Genomic DNA, 18,689 nt, shown 5'->3' with positions numbered 1-18,689 from the left:
GTTGTTCAAAATGAATAGCATTAATATTTCTGCAGGTTTCAGAAGGCTTGGTTGATTTCAACAACATTGAGGTTGCCGTAATGGAAGAGAGCGTGCAATGTCATAAGGCTGTGGTCAGAGAGGAAAAGGAGCTTGAGTAAATTCAGAAACTGAGCACAGTCTGGTGAATACAAGATCAAGGTAGTGGACCCTTCTGATGAGTAGAGAAGTCTTTCCATTGGGAGAGGCAGAGAGAGGAGGTTAGAGAGAGTAGTTTGGAGGACTGTCAATAGGGATATTGAAATCATCTATGATGATGGTGGAGATGCCAGAGGATAGGAATTTATGGAACCAGGCAGAAAAATGTTCCAGCAACTGGTGGAGTGGCCCAAGTGGGTGATAGATGGCAACCACACGCAGAGAGAAAGGGGTGAAATCCTGATAGAATGTACTTCAAATTATGTAAATGTGAGTGATGGTACCTGTGTGAGAACTGTGTATGTGAAAGATTGGGACAGTAATACTCCAACCACACCTCCTTTACTATTACCAGGTTGTGTGTGAAGTGTAGGCCATTGTGTTAAAGTGCTGCAGTGGAGGGAGTGTCTGATTTTGTGAGCCATGTTTCTGTTATTGCCAAAAGGTTTAGGTTATTTGAGATAAAGAGGCCATAGATGGATTTTAGTTTGTTGCAAACAGAGCGTACATTCCATAAGGCCCATTTTAGTGGCTTGGAGGTTGATGGAAGATACATAATCTGTCCGTGGTTTGTTGGATTTAGTGGGCCATGCGGGTGGGGGCAGGATTTGGTGATATATCACCAGCTAATAGAAGCAGAAGGAGAAAGCTATAAATATAGTTGTGGGATCTGTATGAAAGATTTTTATGGCAACAGGTTGAGGATGTTATTGTCAATGTATATAGATAAATAAAAGGCTCATATGTGTTCATAAGAGGGGAGTAGATTATTGAGGTGGCAATGTGTACAGAAGGATGAGCTGCAGGGAGAGTGAAGGATGTAAATAGCCTTAGAGAAGTTACCATGGAGTGAAATTTAAATAAAAAATAAAATAAAATTTAAGATTTGTACATAAACAAATGAGAAGGTCGATGTAGAAATTACCTGGTAACAGATGGAGTTCAATGTTTGTTCAACTATTTTTTTTAAATGTTCAGAAAATGCACTTCATTTTTCCATACTTCCTGTATTTCCACAGCTAGCTGTCCATAAGACTTAAGCCGCGTATCCAATAGCCGATATAATGAACGATTACAACAGGGGTTCCCAACCACGGTCCTCAAGGCACACTAACAGTCCAGGTTTTGAGGATAGCCATACTGGAGCACAGGTGACTTAATTAGTACCTCAGTCATTTTGATTTAACCATCAGTGCTAAAGCCTGGATATCACCAAAACCAGGACTGTTAGTGTGCCTTGAGGACCGAGGTTGGGAATCACTGAATTACGATATCGGCCAGTGGATATGCTGTCAACCACCAGCGATGCGCGCTACCGCTGGTCATTGACGACGTCGGTAATCGCCTGAACCTGCTGTCTAAACTGACGATATAGTCAAGTTGTGCAGGTTCGGGAATGATGGAGGGTGCCGGCAGTGAACGATACCGAGAATGATATCGTTCATTGTGTGTGTGCTCAATGTCATTAAGGACATTGAGCACACCACTGTCGGGGACACATGGAGCGAATCATGTAGTGGATATGCGGCCTTAATGTTAAAAAAAAAAAAAAAAAGTATGGCTGATTAAGAAAAAGGCCAACATCTGAGCCAACTGGTCAATTGAGTAAACAACAGCCAGTATTACTGCTATAAACTATGCTTCACTGAACTCCACCACAGACACAGGTAATGAATATTACTAGCAACTCATTAAATTACATACTTTTAAAAACAGATGAATTGCATAAGTTGGTAATGCTGATTGGGAGTTGCACGTGCATTTAAAAACAGATGCATTGCACAAATTGGTAATGCTGGCTGGGAGTTGAACATACAGTAGCAGCTACAATAGCATATCCGCAGATGGAAGACCCCCCCCCCCCCCGTTCTGCAGTGATTTCTGAAACCAAAGTGATCTTGACAGCTATACAGATTTCTGTTCTGCAAGTCAGTCTGCTCCTGATATACCCAATTCTAAAGGGTATGAGAATATGCCTGCCTGCACGGTCAGCTATCCAGTATATAGGCGAAGACAATGTAAAAAAAGGCTGCAGGTGTAATTCAGGATCCAGTCTTCAACCTGCAACGCCGGGGTATCCCAGCTAGTATCAAATATTTAAAGAGAGGTGCTACCATATAGACTATAAAGATTGAAAGGGAAAAAACCCGTGGGCAGAACGTGGAACTGAGTGTGTGGGCAGGCTGGGAGGGGCGTGTCTTTGTGACAAGCCCCCAATTTGTCACACGCATTTTGCGCCTTTAAAATCAGGCAGGGCACGGCGTCCCACTAAAACAGCCTAGCGGGATCACTAGTACACAATACGATAAACAGAAATTATATATAACCTGCAAATGTTACTTATTTAGTACTCAACCCTAACTTATATGCTTAGTGTTGCTCCTGATTTGGAGGTAATGGTGTTAAAATATAGCTTTTAATAAAGTTACAAAAAAAACAGATTAAAAAAAAAATCTGAGTGGAATTGAATTGCAAAAAAAGCTAAATATTAAAATAAAGTATGTGCCTAAAGATATGAGAGAGCTTAAATAAAGAAATATTTACAGTGCCTCTACCAAAATCATTCCTATAAATGCCTAATAAATAGGGAACAGGGTATGTGCGGAAATACACTTCTGTATCATATGCTGTTAAGTGATGTTACCACTGTACTACTAACCTCAAACCATAGGTATATTATAAAGATAGGGGTGATGTAATGATAACAAGTGAGAGGGATCACAATCACAAGGTGACAAAGTATCAAAAGGGGATTAACCAAAATTGTCTTAAGTAAAGGGGAAATGTTATTTATTTCCATACACCTAGGGTGATGGGTTGTCTCGTACGTGCTCTCGTGACAAGAGCACCATGCTGGAACATACTTTAATGTGCCATAAGGTCAGGCATAAAAGCCCAAGTTATATATTCATACAAATGTGTCCTCTGTTGTCGTTGCTGCATAGTGTTTCACCACAAATGAGTCGGTAAAATCATCACAATGGAATGTGGTGTGGAAAACCGCTCTGACACTGTAACCTAGCTTTTCCTATACAGCTGCAATTGCACACAGAATATGCACATGCTGCATATCATATTAATCATTAGAGTCTGCTTGTGCATCTTATTCACATCTCATTGCCAAAAAGACGCCCGGCGCCGGCCGAATTGCAAGGAAGCATCCTGCATAATAGACGAGGAATGACCTATGTCCAAGGCTTGGGCTCCACCACTCTATGTCCTCTATTGAAGCAGTGCATGTTCTGGGTACGTGTCTATAAACTGCTATTTGCATTTATATATTACACTATAGTGTAAGTACAAGCCTAACCATATAGCTTAGGATGGAGTACTAAATAATTATTTGCAGGTTATAACATTTCCGTTTTACGTATTGTGCACAATACTCTAAGTCTTGCTTTCACTTTGCCAGTTCTGCAATACTGAATTGGAAGCAAACTTTAAATGTTGTCAGATTAGATGTGAGCAAGTGAACCAATGAAAGGGCCCGATTCAGAGGTGGGAATAGAGTAAGATATAGCAAGTAACTGTGTAACTAGACAAACTGTGTTGCAATGTAAGGGGTGCCAATACATACATTATTTTTGCATGTAGAGTAATACTGGCTGCTTCTGCAAGTAGCCCACAAATGCTGGGCAGCTTTATTTTTACAATGCAATTTAGATTTCAGTCTGGACACATCAGTCCCAAATCTAATTATCTCTGCACATTTTAAATCTACCCCACCTGCAGTGCAGCATGGTTTTACCAAGATGCATGTACTTGCTCTATCTTACTCTATTCGCAAAGGCTTTAGGGGCCTATACATCAAGCCATTTTTTACATAAAATTATGCAGAAACTGCAGTTTCTGCATAATTTTATGTAGTGTACCTATGTACTAAAAAGCACATCGCAGGGAATTTCACAGAAATATCCAACAAAGTGCTAATTAGCGCTGCAGATCGCAGTCCCCATTATTATCAATGGGGACTACAATCTGACCCCTATGTACTAAACTCCAAAAAGCAAAGCTTTTCGGAATTTAGCCACAGTAGTTTACACGATCTGAAGATAGTGTAAACTGCTATGAGCCTATGGAGGCTCTCTCCCCCGCAGCCCCCGGAAGCTGACACTGTGCGCATGTTCCGGGGGAGACTTTCACTTCTGCAAGTTCCCCTTGGTACATAGCAGGGAAAATATCTCCTGCGAGTTAGACCGCTAATAATTACGGCAGTACCACAATTATTAGTACATAGACCCCTTAACTCTTGATGTTGGCTTACAAATGGTCCTCTCACTGGCACACCTCACTCTCCTCGACTTTCTAGATTTTCATCCAGAGCTACTAGGGGAAGGGAAGAGCTCCAGGTAAAGTATCTGCAGTTAAAGAGAAACCCCAAATAGAGTTTGTTTTCCCACATTCAGATGAATTGATGAATTTTATTTATATCTATATACATTTCTGTTTTATCCTTGTTGCGTCCTTCAGTGCATTTGTTTTATATCTTCAGGCAAAGTTACAGAATTTGTTGGTCTGGATAAAACACAGATTGATTATTGAAAACATTTGTATCTTGAGTCTAGCTATATAGCAAAAAGCATTGGCAATGAAAAGAAGTGTCTCTGCCACATGCAAGCAAATGGCTGAACAGCAGAGGAGAACCCTAGAAACTTAAAAGCAACAAGTTTAGTAAAAGATACATACGTATACATGGAGAGATAAATAGGATATCTATCCATTCTTATGAAAGTGGGAAAAAACACAGACACATGGAAGACACAAGAAGGGAAAATGATACAGAATGTGAAAAATGTCAATGGTAGATAGAGAATAATTACTACATGATTGCTATTGACCATAGTCCACCCCCAAAACAAATACTGTAGTTTAGCGCCATCTTTGGCATCTGTGTGACTGTACCCTAAATACAAAAAGGGCAGTATAGTGTTAACCTCTGTATGGACTATGAATCACAAGTTAACCTATTCATCCAGCATATTCTCCCTTCTTCAATTTTTGGAATGATCTAATTAAATTTATGTAGCTGCAAAGTGTCCCATATGAACTTATACAAATTCACACTTCAATGCTTCCTCTTATTACAGCTGAAAAGTCTTATATAAGTTACATTTTTATCCCTCTCACCATTACTTATGAAACTATCAGAGTACTTACAGCATTTGAAGCAGCGCTAATATACTGCATGACCATCTCTCTCTTGGTTGCAAAGTCTTTCTCGCGCAATGGTGCTTTTCGTTCTTCATTCAAGTTCATATCTTCCTAAAACATAATATTTACAAAAATAAAGTTAGTATCTAAGTAAGATTGTTTCCTTTTTCCCCCATTTCAGTTACACACTAACAGGGGTATTCAATATGGGAGCGATAAGTCCGTTTTTGCGTTAATATCGGAGCTATGACTTTTACACCTTATTCAATATCAAAGACTTATCGCAGTTTTGAAAAGTCGAAGTTAAAAAATGGGGATAAGTTTTCACCATTGAATGGGTGTCGAAAAAAAGTGCACAATTGGAGTTTAGGGGTGCAGGCTTAAAAAAAATAGCCTGCACCCTTCAAACGATCTGTGTCAAAAAAAAAAAAATATCGGAACACCCCAAAAAAAGCACTTTGTAACCCAACATTTTTTTTTTTTGGCCCACAAATTCAAAGTTAAAAAATAGCGAACTTGACTCTGGGGGGGTCCCCAAGTATGCCCCAGGTGTTTTTTTCATTGCAGCACCTTGCGCAAGTGGGTTTTTCACGATTTTTTTCAAGTCTGTTTAGCAACTTTAAAATATGCTGACCCCCATTTGCAAGTACCCCAAATTTGCTGGGCATAGTTATTTTTCCCAAAAAAGAATTCTAAATGCTCTTCTGCACCACTTTCTTCAAAGTTGCATTTATGCACTTACCGCGACTATTAGAAAGCCCGACTTCCTTCAGGAGTTAAAAATGGGGTTACCCATAGTGATCCCCCATGTCTGGACATCTTTAGGGGGGTTCCTGGCATATTTCCCGAAAATTCCCGTTTTTTTTCCTTAATTGGGGTCAAGGGTAATTTTTTAAAAAACAGGGATCATTTTTCACCATTGAATAGGTGTCGAAAAAAAGTGCAGAATTGGGGTTTAGGGGTGCAGGCTTAAAAAAAATAGCCTGCACCCCTGGGAATGACATTTAAAAAAGAACTGTGTCAAAAAAAGTTTTAAAAAAAAATAGGGACACCCCAAAAAATGTATTTAAAAATTGGGGTGAAAGAAAAAAAAAAGGGAAAAAAATTGTTTAACAATAGGGAAATAGGTTCAGGGCTATTCTGCAAGTATGCGGCAGATGTTTTCTAGAAGAGAATTATAGCGGCAGGTGCACAAATACAGAATTTTTAAAAACTTACTTTAGGGACTTAAAAATATGCTAGTACCCATTTTCATGTACCCCAAATTTGATGGGACCACTTAAAAAAACGAAAAAAATAACCTAAGTGCTCTTCTGCATCACTTCTTCAATGTCGGGAAAAAAACACCTGCTGCGACTATTTAAATCCCCTACTTTGAATTAAAGGCTAAAACAGGGTACCCATAGTGTTCCCCCATGTTTTTACAACTTTAGGGGGGTCTTACAATTATTTTAAGGAAAAAAATCGTAACTTTACGCAAATCCAACTTCGGAGTTTCCCGTTTTCGTTAATTTTATATTGAATACGGGGATAAGCGGGAGCGCGCCCGATACTTTAACGCAGGTAAAAACTCTGATATGAAACGTTAACGTCGACAGTGAATTTAACGTTTCATATTGAATACCCCTCTAAATATATGTTTCCACCTGTGCTTGCACAGAAGGTGTGCTTTTAGCAAATCACCACATCATGCTAGAAAGGCATCAGCATTAAAACAGAAGTGTAACAAGACAGACATAACATAGAAACGGCCTCCAGCACCAAGCTTCTCATGATGTGTAGGGGAGGGGAAAAAATCAGAACATTTGCTGCGATCTTGCAGGTATTCAATCCCATGTTAGAAATCAGCAATGTAAACAGTACTTTGCATTAGAGGTTAAACGATGGTACATGTATTCCCACAACTAAATATTAATATAGGAGATAATACAGTATATTCTGTACAGTTTAAATTATAAAGACAGCAAATTCTGTGATCATATAAAGTCATGGAGACTTAGGCCAAGATAAAGTGTGCCATATAATAACCAAGTACACTCTCTTCTTAACAGCAGTTTAAAACAAGTGCCAAGACTGGTGTTATGAAAGGGGAACTAGAAAGCAGTGACTTAACAGATTCAATACATACAGAAATTATACCTGCTTGTAAGAGGGGATGATGGTGTTATGGAAGGGCGATGTATAAAGTGAGAGCACTACAACAAAAATACAATTTAAAATAAAAAAAGGATCAATAGATCACAAATTATATTAGTGTTACACTAGTGTCCAATGCAATGTTCAGCTCATCCAGCATCTGCAAGATTCAGGTCAAATACATATAATGTGTTATGCAAACCAATTTTATCACATCACAAGAATGGACTGGCTGGCAGGGTTCGATAGGGATAACTGAACTGACCAAGCTAAACATAACCAGGTACCACACTGCAGGGGTAGAGTAAGAGAAGGGCAGTCTGGCAGAAAATCAGAATGAATCAGCAGATCCAATGACAGACTATCAGGCACCAATAGTGCCATAACAACTATGGCTGTAAGAGAGGTAAAACTGTCCTGACAGGAAAGCTGAAGAGGGCACAAGCAAGTGAATATTTACAGCTGAGAGCTGGGGGGCATCATTCTTCCTTTTTGCCCCAGGAGATGGAATGTTCCCATAACCCTTGCTGGAGACCTCTTAGTCACACAATAAATGATTAAAGTTTCATCTTGTGAAACAAAGCCTCATGCCACACAGCTGCACCTCAAACAGTGACATTTAGTGTTTGTTCTGTTGCAGATTGTCCTCCTTGCTATCGTTGCCTGCCAGGTCCTGGCAGCCACTGCACAGACAGCGTCAGTGGTATTTTCTATAAAGGTTGATTTTTTTTTTATTTTGGCCCTGGTTCCTAATTCAGTGAGAAATTGACAAGCTCTGGCATATGGGGACCTTTAGCTAGAGAACAAACACAATTGAGTTCCAAATAAACCTAACATGTCCAGATGTAGTGGAGATTACACTTCAGCACTTGCTTGAATCTTACGCTGAATGTGGTGCATGTAAACATTTTATGCAAAGGATTGGTGTGTGAACTGTTACTGGGAAGTGGCTTCAAAAACAAATCTTTAACGTGCTTCAGTTTGGGTCAGTGAGGCTGCATCCATACAGCTTAACATGCTAACTTCCAAACTAAACCAAAAGGAGTTATTTAGTAATTGTAATTTTCTATCAGCATATCCCAAAGTCATACTCTGAATACCCACTGTGCACAAAGGGCTGCAAGGGCTGGCTCTTCTCCATAACAGTCTCAAGCGTCAATGTGCAAAAAACACTGACAAACCATTAGTAGCATGCTACGGAGCTAAGGAAGGGACGCAGTTTATACACCGGCGGACTAAATGCAGCCGCTCTATATCCCGACAGCAGAAGCCTGACAAGGGACTTACGATAGGGGTCAAAATACCAACTCCTATCTTTATCCCAATGCTGGAATGCTGAAGGACGCTGGACCGATCGAGGTAAGTTCAACCGTCCTTAGCACTTAGCCGCGGGATATGGTATTAGGTTAAGGCACTCCTGGGGGAACTTACTGTTAGGCACCCTCCCGAGAAGGCTTAGGGTGAGGCTAGGGGAAGGGGTGGTTAGGGATAGGTGCCACTGGGGGAAGGTTAGGGTTAGGCACCCACCTAAGAGGGTTAGGTTTAGGGTGCAGGGGGGGAGACGGTCAGGTTTAGGCACCCACGGGGGGGGGAGTAAAGGTTAAGCACCACCCTGGGAGGTTTAGGGTTAGGCACCCCTAAGGGAGGGTTATGGTAATTACATGCTCCGCCGGGTTTCTCCTCTGTCGGGCTTCCGGTGACGGCATTTCATCCCGGAGGTTATTGAGCAGTCGGGATTTCATACCCAACCCCTAAGGAAGCCTGTAGCTTATCTCTTACAAGGGACAGGAGCAGTGGCACAAGTGGCATGACTTGCCCAGCATTATGCAAATGTTCTGTAAGGTCAACTGATCCGGACATCTTCCTCAGATTACAATCCAGAGCGATGGCAGCAGAGAAAAGAAAAGCATTTCCTACCTGCTGTGAGGGTGAAAACAACAATACTCAAAACTGCAGAATCGAGAACGTTGGCTCATCTACTCATAAACTGAAGACAAACTGAGCAAATCTAAAGCTGGGTACATACTACAAGATATCGTCTAATCTGACGGATCGGACGACATATCATCCACATCGGTCAGTGTGTACCAGCTATGTTGCTGACAATGCTCGCGACATCGCCCGTTGGACCTCGGCGATATAGTCAGCGGGGGCCGTGATGCCAATACAGGATGGCCCCCGCTGTCGAGCCATCGTTCCCGGCATCGGCAATTGAGTATGCACTTGCCAATACCGGGACCCCCGCTCACGATGTCGTGCTGGGTACACATAGTGTAGTGTGTACCCAGCATTACAGTGCAGAAAGGGTATAGTTTGGCTGCATGGTGCAACATGATCTTAGAGGTAAATAGGCCTTTCAAAAAAGGAGCAGCAAGTTTGCTTGGAATATTGGAGTTTTACCTATAATAATACATTTAAATAAGGATGAACACTAAAGTAATTGCTTGAGTGAGTTTACTCTCATTCATCTAAAAACGCCATGTGATGGACTGGCTTATACGTGCTCTGACAGGAGAACCATACTGGAACATAGTTTTATGTCTAATAATATCAGACGTAAAGGCCCAAGTCACCTACTCATATGTCCAAGGCTTGGGCTCCATCACATTGTATCCTCTATTAAAGCAGCACATGTCTATATACTGCTAATTGCATTCATATATTACACTATGCACAGGGTAGAAGCCTACACATTAGCATAATGTATTTACTCTTACCATCATTTCTTAAAAGAAAAACTTAGGAGTAATTTTACTTCACAGAAAAACACTTTGTAATTGCTTTGGTAATACCGTGTTTCCCCGAAAATAAGCCCTACCCTTAATTTTATAACCCGATCCAAATTAAGCCCTACCCCGAAAATAAGACCTACCTGAATCTCATTTTGAGCTGGGAACGCTGCAGACACCAGCGTTCCCAGTCATGCAGTGCGCGGGTGACGTCATGACGTCACCCACGCACTGAGGATCCTGTGTGGCCGCGCCTGCTGGATCATGTTAGATCCAGTCTGGTGTTTTTTTGAACAAAAAAAAAATATGAGTGTCTTATTATCGGGGAAACACGGTACTACTGTAGCTAGGAGTACTAAGGGTTAACTAACCTAGATGATGCTCCAGTCTCTACAGTTTGAAGTACAGATGTGTTCTCATACACAGTAGCGGGTGAAGCTAATAAACTTCCAGAGACTTAAGGACTTTCGCTATTAAAAATCAACCTTGTGAGTGAATATGTAGTTTGTCTACAGTCTTTAAGTGTAATATTGCTGTTTTGATATTGAAATACACGTTTTCCCACTTGCATCGCATCAGTTGTGAAAAAAGAAATAAGTTGGGGGAAAAAAACGTTTTTGTGGGAGGAGCTATGGACGCTTGCTTTTCAACTGTACATAGGCCTCAAAAGGTTTATACTGTATCGTATACATTAGTCAATAACACAAATACAGCAAACTGTACATCGAAACAATATAGTTTTTACTCATTTCTATAATATACTGCTTCCAATGTGTCAGCAGTAAATGATGGAGGTTAAACTGCATTTTAAAAAGGTGGAATTTACTTATCTGTATCCACTTGTAATGAATGCAAAAGAAAAGGCCTGATCTAGAATTCGAGCTCTACTAGCAGATTTTAGAAAAGGTCAAGATAGAGCTGAACTTAAAAAAAAAAAAAGCCACTAGAGAGACAGAATATTTTATTTTCAGTAACAAAACAATATCCGCTCGTTAACTAGGTTTGCTAAAATAAATATTTATTCCAAACATATATATTATGTACTTGGAGAAGCTGACCAAATATATAGATCTTGTGTAAGGTATTCGTTATACTTAAAATACAGCAGACTTAGGACCTCATTCAGAGGCGGTCGCAAGAAGCAATCGCTCTCTCTGAATGAGGGCGGGCGCTTCCTTTTTTGGTGCGGCCTCCTGGTCGAAAGCTAAGCTGTGGGTTACCACCCACAGCTTAGTTTAAGGAACACCTCAGTTTTGGAAATCACCCCCCTGCCCGCCTACAAAAAGGGGCGAGCTGTCGATCAACATCAACAGCCACCCCTTTTGTAGCGAGCTCCGGAGCGAGAGTTTCTCTCTCGCTCCAGGGCTTGCGGCCGCAGGGCTACCCATCGACCCGGTTGCGAGCACATCGGTGCTTGCGACCGGGTCTGAATGACCCCCTTAGTTTCTCTTATATGAAAATGAAATAGTTACATGTAAGAGTGAATTTAAGTATAAAATGTAAATTTGCAGTGTTTAGTATTTAGGCTGCTGACAAAAAACGTGAAGCCCAATAAACACAGTAGAGAATAGAAAGGGAGAGATCATCGATGATGGATCAGGTGACTGTGATAAAGCAATATAGCGCCCGATTAAGAGATGTGTGATCATTTTGCCACAGCTGCGCCTTTGTACACAATGGCTATGTGAAATTGTGCAAAATCCGCAGGATGCCCCTTAAGTAAAAAGATGCCCACTGCCAGCTTCTCTGATTCGCAGCTGCATCCAAAACCATAGCATCGGATCAACTGCGTGAACATCAAACATCTGAGTAACTCTCCGGTTACTATGGATATCCAGAAAAATCGCACTGCTGGTGCCAATGAAGCTGCGTCCAAGACACTGGCGTAGCATTCCCGCTAGGCTGTTTCAGCGGGGCGCCGCGCCCTGCCCTATTTCTGAAGGGAAGAAAGCACCCTGCCCTCCATTGCGGCGCAGCGCTGAGACAACCTGCGAGTTCTGTCCTCCACCCGCGGGCTGCAGTGTCCCGCAGGTGGGTAAAAAGGCTTTGCAGGGGTCACCACCAGTGAACGGATGTTGGCCTCATGCGCCCAGTATCCATTCACAGTGACCGCAGCACTTGGGGGCTGTCTGGCATGTCCATAAGTGCTGGGCACGCCCCCAAGAGTGACGAAAAGGGGACGCGTCATAAAGACATCCCCTTTTCATTGCCCACACCCCCTTTTCAGGCGCGAGCATTAATGCTCTTACTCTAGGTCCGGCGCCCTGCCTGCCGCCGGACCTAGAGTGAACACTACTGGCGGATGTCCCCAGTTTCTGGAACACTAGTAGTCACCATCCCTAACGCCAGTAGCATGTAAATCATGCTGTGACTTTTGGGGCACTACGACCAATGTCACAGGACCAGATCTGCGCACGTACAGTGCGGCCCATAAACTTGCACATATGTAAATATTGGGTGTAAATCTCTGAATGAGGCCCAGGATTTAAAAAAAAAAAAAAAAAAAAAAAAGGACTACCATCTCAGACATGTTCTGTCTATGTACACACACATATACAGTGCACACATTCACAAGCCACTTTATAAGGACACCTTTATACCGGCTTGTTTATGTAATTATCTAAATCAGACAGACAATCATGTGGCAGCAACTGAATGGATAAAAGCATGTGTACATGGTCAAGGTGGTCAGTTGCTGAACTCATCAGACTTGGGAAGAAGGGATATAGTCAAAGGTCAACAATGAAAACGTTGTCATTCACAATGTCAACAATGTCCATAGATAGGCAATGTCTCGACAGAATGTCAACAGATGAAATGTTGACATTAAGGTTAGGCTGCAGGCGGAGGTTAGGGTTAGGCACTAGAGGGAGTGTTAGGGGTAGATATTAGGGATAGGGGAGAAATCCTCACTGAAACGCTGCAGCATTGGAGGTCTGACCTGGAAATGACTAACATGACTGCTAGGACCCAGAAGCTGCCCTGAAGCTACTGTAGCCGTCGGGAACAGGTAAGTCACCGCTGGGCCACAAGGGACATTACAGATGTGACCACATACATTTGAATTTCGACGCCTATCATTACTCCCATGCCGGGACTCAACGGTCAGGAATCTCGCGGTCGGCATTTCGACCGCCGGCTTCTTGACTACATACCGATTTAACATCCAGAGAGCGACAGTTCTGCAGTAAAAAGTGCCTTGTTAGAGAGACAGATCAGAGGAGATTGGCCTGACTAGTTCAAGCTGACAGAAAGGCTAAAGTAAAACCCATAACTGTGTTACAACAGCGATATGCATTAGAGCATCTCATAATGTACAGCACTTCATACCTTGAAGTTGATGGGCTAGAGCAGCAAAAGAACAGACCGGGATCTACTGCTGTCATCTTAGAACAGGAAATTAAAGCTACAGTGGTCACAGACTCAACAAAATGAGACATTTAAAAATCTAAAAATGGTTTCTCATTCTGAAAAAGTACATTTCTGCTGCGTCAGGCAGATAGTAGTCAGTATTCAACATAAACATTAATAAAAGGATCTACACCTTCCATAGGTAACACCCCGGATGTGAAATCCAAATACATACAAAATACTAACGGCAGCACTCAGGTATGTAATAATGTACAAGGCGCAGGGATTATACCAACCTTTTGAAGTTTTAATGCATCGTTTTCATGGTTACCAATCGATTAAAACAGCTCACCGTTTACCCACCACCATCACCGTGTGTATCTTTTGTTTGCAGGCACAGAGGTCTCTGGGCAGTGGCACCCTCAAGATTGTAAATACCCATGTACTGGGTGTTTTCCTTGGTGTCGTATATCGTCACTATGGTGAACATGACAGGTGACTCCAGTGAAGCGATCTGTGCTGCCATAAATTGACACAGGGTGATAACCCAACTTTTTATTAGTCTGAAGCGGAATCTATTTTCTTTTTAAGGAGCAATTTGACGTTGTAGATGATGTGCAGCACCTTTACCAGGGATGGCTTAAATTAAAGCAACGTGATTTGGACTACTATTGCTATGGAGCCGCTGACACTGTAACAGAGCATTTCACATGCAGATACACCCACACTCGCTCAGAGAACATAGGAATGCTGCATATCATTTTAATCAGCATGTGCTTGTGCTATCTCTATTCGAATCATTGTGCAAATAAGACGCATTTGAAGGTAAAAAAACGCGTGGCGCTACAGAGTCACGCCACGGCATGTCACGACTAGAAGGGCTGTTTAACGCGCCAGGAGGCTAGATGTATGTGGACCCATCTAATATAAATATATATATATATATGTGTGTGTTCACTCTAGCTCCGGCAGCACACCCAAAAAGGGGGCGTGGCCATTGAAATGGGGGCATGCCCGGCACTTACGGACACGCCGGGCAGCCCCCAAGCGCTGCTGACAGGTAGAATAAATGCCGGGCGCATGCGCCCAGCGTCTATTCACCAGCGGTGACCGGGTCACCGCACATTTCCCCACCCGCGGATGAAGACGGCACCCTCAGGCTATCTTAGCGGGACGCTGTGCGGTGAGGGCAGGGTGCTATATATATATTCCAAAGTCAAGTGGCACTCACAAATTTATTTGTGACAAAGTTGTTGGGGTGCATATTTCTCAGGCATAAATACAGAGTCCATCCATAGTTTAGCCATCATATAATCCACAGAGTAAGAGTACTCACCAGGCTTTTTAGTGTAGACAAAGAGGTATATTTTATTTACTCACATCATATAAAAAGAGATGTCGATGTTTCGGACCATACCTGGCCCTTTGTCAAGACCCAAATTCCAGAGACCAGAGCATCAAAGGGCCAGGTATGGTCTGAAACATCGACATCTCTTTTTATATGATGTGAGTAAATAAAATATACCTCTGTCTATACTAAGAAGACTGGTGAGCGCGCTCTTACTCTGTGAAATATATATACCGTATATATGTGTGCATATAATATGTATATATATATATACATATATATATAGCATTTGATTCCTTAGTCGATGCGAGGAAAAGACAGGCGGCACGCCTTGATTATCAAAAACGGTATATATTCAAAATAGCAAATCACATCAAAGTGGTCTGTGGTCAATGTTTCGAGACCCTAAGGTATTTTCATCAGGACGTATAAACACAGATCCCTACCTGTATCCAATGATATTATTCCTTGTGGACTCTCACTGTATAAATTATGTTGCACTGGCTGTTGAAGGTTAGTGCATTCAGAATTGAAGCCTTGTGTTGGTGCCACCTGCTGGTTATTGGTGGTACTCTGTAGTCTTAACTTTGTTGAATAACACTCACTGCACATCCCACACTTGCAGTGCGGACTTCTTATTTATTTTACTTGTAGATTTAAGCATATGGTACATCTTTATTAGCATATGCCCTTCTCATATTGCTCAGGCACCATCCCTACACCGGATTTTGTGTTATAGGGACAAATTCTTGTTATTGGCCATACATGACCTCGCATTGGCCATGTTGACACAAACCTTGGTTTCATAAGTAAAAATGTCATCTTACCAGCAAATGCATTTATATAGTGAGAAAAGGATAGCATATGGGTTGTATATAAATAATTCCCATTAAGAGATATATGAAGTAGAATAGCAAGGTTTGCAAATAAAGCGGTTCCATAATAAAGTACTCCAGCGGCCCAGAGTAGACAAGTTAACAGGTTGCATTCCTCACTGTCAACTTTCTGCCATAAGCTTATTTTGTGCTCTATAAATTACAGTATGTTTATAATACTTGTCAATATGAATAATATTATTGTGCTTTACATTATTTAAACATAGCTAACAGAAATGCTTCTATTTATATGCTAATATAAGAGTTCAAATATCTTGCAGGAGGTGCCATATAATAAGTCCACAAAGTGAGTGGAAAACGTAGGATCTTCCTAGGGATCTTACAGCAATACCTATTCTCTAAATACCTCAGATACGCTAAGAAGAGGAGAAGAGAGTCTGAAAGAGGTCTATCTCGTGGTATAGAAAAGAGCTGCATCATAACTAGAAATATTAAAATCTTATTTTATATCTACATTTTCACTTCATAAATCTGCAATACACAGACATTATCTAATAAAATGTACTCGAGGACTCTATAAATGTCCCTTACAGAGCAGTGCTGGAAGGACTGTTGGCTATAGCGCACACAGCTGAGGTGGCCTCTTTATTCGCAGGACCAATATTCAGGACAATAGCGATAAAATCAGGTCAGTAAGTAGTGACTAAACTTAGGCATAACCCTCATTATCTTTATGAATGTTCAGCACATAAAATAAATAAAAGAGAGGTCACTGTGTGCAGGCAATAGCTGGACAGTAAATATAATGCTATTTGTCACAGTCATACAGCAGCGACCAGGCAAACTAGATGAACTTAAGGGCAGAATGCTGGCACTTGCATGCGGAGCAGCAGCTATGGTGCCGGTGAATGCCATATTTCGCCCCTGACAAATTTGTGAGGTCTTTAAAATAAACCAATGAGGGAAGACTGCTTATACGGTGTGTATTTTGCTTGAGCCCCATAAAACTGTGAACAAATAAAAGCAATGTTTTACTTATCGTAATAACCTGAAGCACGCACATCAAGAACTTCCATCTTGCAGCTAATTCAGTTTGCCTTATTGGGGACGATTTAATTCTGCTCCATGTTGGGTCATAGTGTGTGTATAATACAGTAACCCAGTATAAACTATTTTGCTGTGCACCTCTATGGGCTGCAAGGAAAAAGCTGCATTATGGCCATCGTGCAGAATCAGATCGCCCCCATAGTCTTACTATCCTGAAAACTCACAGCATGACAAGACTACTCACTTCGGGCAAAGTGGACAAACCATCTTAAAACGCGCACAGTTACCATTTAGGGAGCCATACCCTTAATGACTAATCGAGATAACATACATAGGGGGAGATGTACTAAGCTCTGGAAAGTGAGAAATTGGAGCGTGATAAACTACCAATCAGCTCCTAACTGTCATTTTTCAAGCACAGCCTGTAACATGATAGTTTGGAGCCGATTTATTTATTTTTATTTATTTATTACCAGTTATTTATATAGCACACACATATTCCGCAGCGCTTTACAGAGAATATTTGGCCATTCACATCAGTCCCTGCCCCAGTGGAGCTTACAATCTATATTCCCTATCACATGCGCACACACTAGGGGTAATTTGTGTTGGGAGCCGATGAACCTACCAGTATATTTTTGGAATGTGGGAGGAAACCGGAGCACACGGAGGAAACCCACGCAAGCACAGGGAGAATATACAAACTCCACACAGGTAGGGCCGGGGTGGGAATCGAACCCATGACCTCAGTGCTGTGAGGCAGTAACGCTAACCATTACACCGTCTGTGCTGCCCGATTGGTTGGTAGTACATCTTCCCCTATAATGGCTGTGCGGCTGTAGCACAATGGACTTCTCTACAACCTGGATAAAGGACACACTGGAATATTCAAGATAAGAACTTAATGTTCTCACTGTCATCTCTTAAGCAACTGACACAGACAATACATTAATCCAGGATGCTGATATTAACACTTTTCATGAAGTGCTGCTAATTAAAAGTTAAACCTAGAACAATGTGCTGATCTTAAAATAAATGTGTGTCACTTATCTCAAAGAGGATTAACTCATTAGCTGCCAGCAAGATGTTCTAAATTTGCACCTCGGAAGACAAAATTTTGTTTTTATTCAATTATATTTTACATGCACCCACATTTCTTTAGTTGAAATAACTTCCATTTCTAGTTTATAGACACGCTATGTTATTTTTGTTTGCTCACATAAAGGCTTCACTTGGTACTACAGTAAAAATATTCTTCATTTATGGACAGAGTAATACAGAAGAAGAAAAAAAAAAACAAATGCACTTTGTGATTCTCTCACTAAATTAATTAAACTTAAGAAATTCATTTTGTTCTGTGACTTTACGGGGTTACCAAACGTGTAAAATGATACAGTATGAAAACTATTTACACATACATTTTACAATTTGGTAACCCTGTAAACACCATAAGTCACAGAAAAAAAATAATTAACTTCTCAGTATAGCAAAACAAAACCATATAAAACTTAGATGACCTGTTTGCAACCCCAGGATAGAGCTTGTGAATATATGTGGTGCTGTGGCATAACTGATCTAGGCCTCTAGAGATCCAGATCATCTATTTAATGCAGGGAAGACTGATAATCACACCACCAGTCTCAAGCCTGTTCCTGGGTCGAATTGTGACGCATGTTGATAGTAATCCCTATTAAATTGCTTTCCTCTGTGCCTGCTTGCATGTCTACTGAAGTTGTAAATAACAGCCATCTATGTAAATCCATACACCCCTCTATCTTCTCACAAAGCCCTCATGCCAGTCTTATTGTGAAATGATAAACCTTTTGCAATAGATTAGCTTGTGGGTGAGGAAACATGATAAGCTGTGCATTTCAAAACTAGCGCATTGTAACAAAGCCGGCAAAGAGATGGCAT

General features: G+C 41.3%; 1 protein-coding gene across 6 annotated transcripts in view; it reads right to left on the bottom strand.

Annotated features, from left to right (window-relative positions):
• Positions 1-18,689, bottom strand: part of DIAPH3 (diaphanous related formin 3) — a 786,386-nt gene that overhangs the window by 571,809 nt on the left and 195,888 nt on the right. For all 6 annotated transcript variants that reach the window (XM_088481432.1, XM_088481491.1, XM_088481243.1 and 3 more), the window contains one exon: positions 5,335-5,439. In XM_088481432.1, coding sequence (XP_088337558.1) covers positions 5,335-5,439 — 105 coding nt within the window. The remainder of the gene's footprint in view (positions 1-5,334; positions 5,440-18,689) is intronic.

This window comes from Taudactylus pleione, unplaced genomic scaffold, assembly GCF_031769625.1.
Source record: "Taudactylus pleione unplaced genomic scaffold, aTauple2 ptg000005l, whole genome shotgun sequence".
NCBI classification, from domain to species: domain Eukaryota; kingdom Metazoa; phylum Chordata; class Amphibia; order Anura; family Myobatrachidae; genus Taudactylus; species Taudactylus pleione.
Note: the sequence above shows the minus strand (reverse complement) of the source record. Positions and strands in the feature narration are given on the sequence as shown.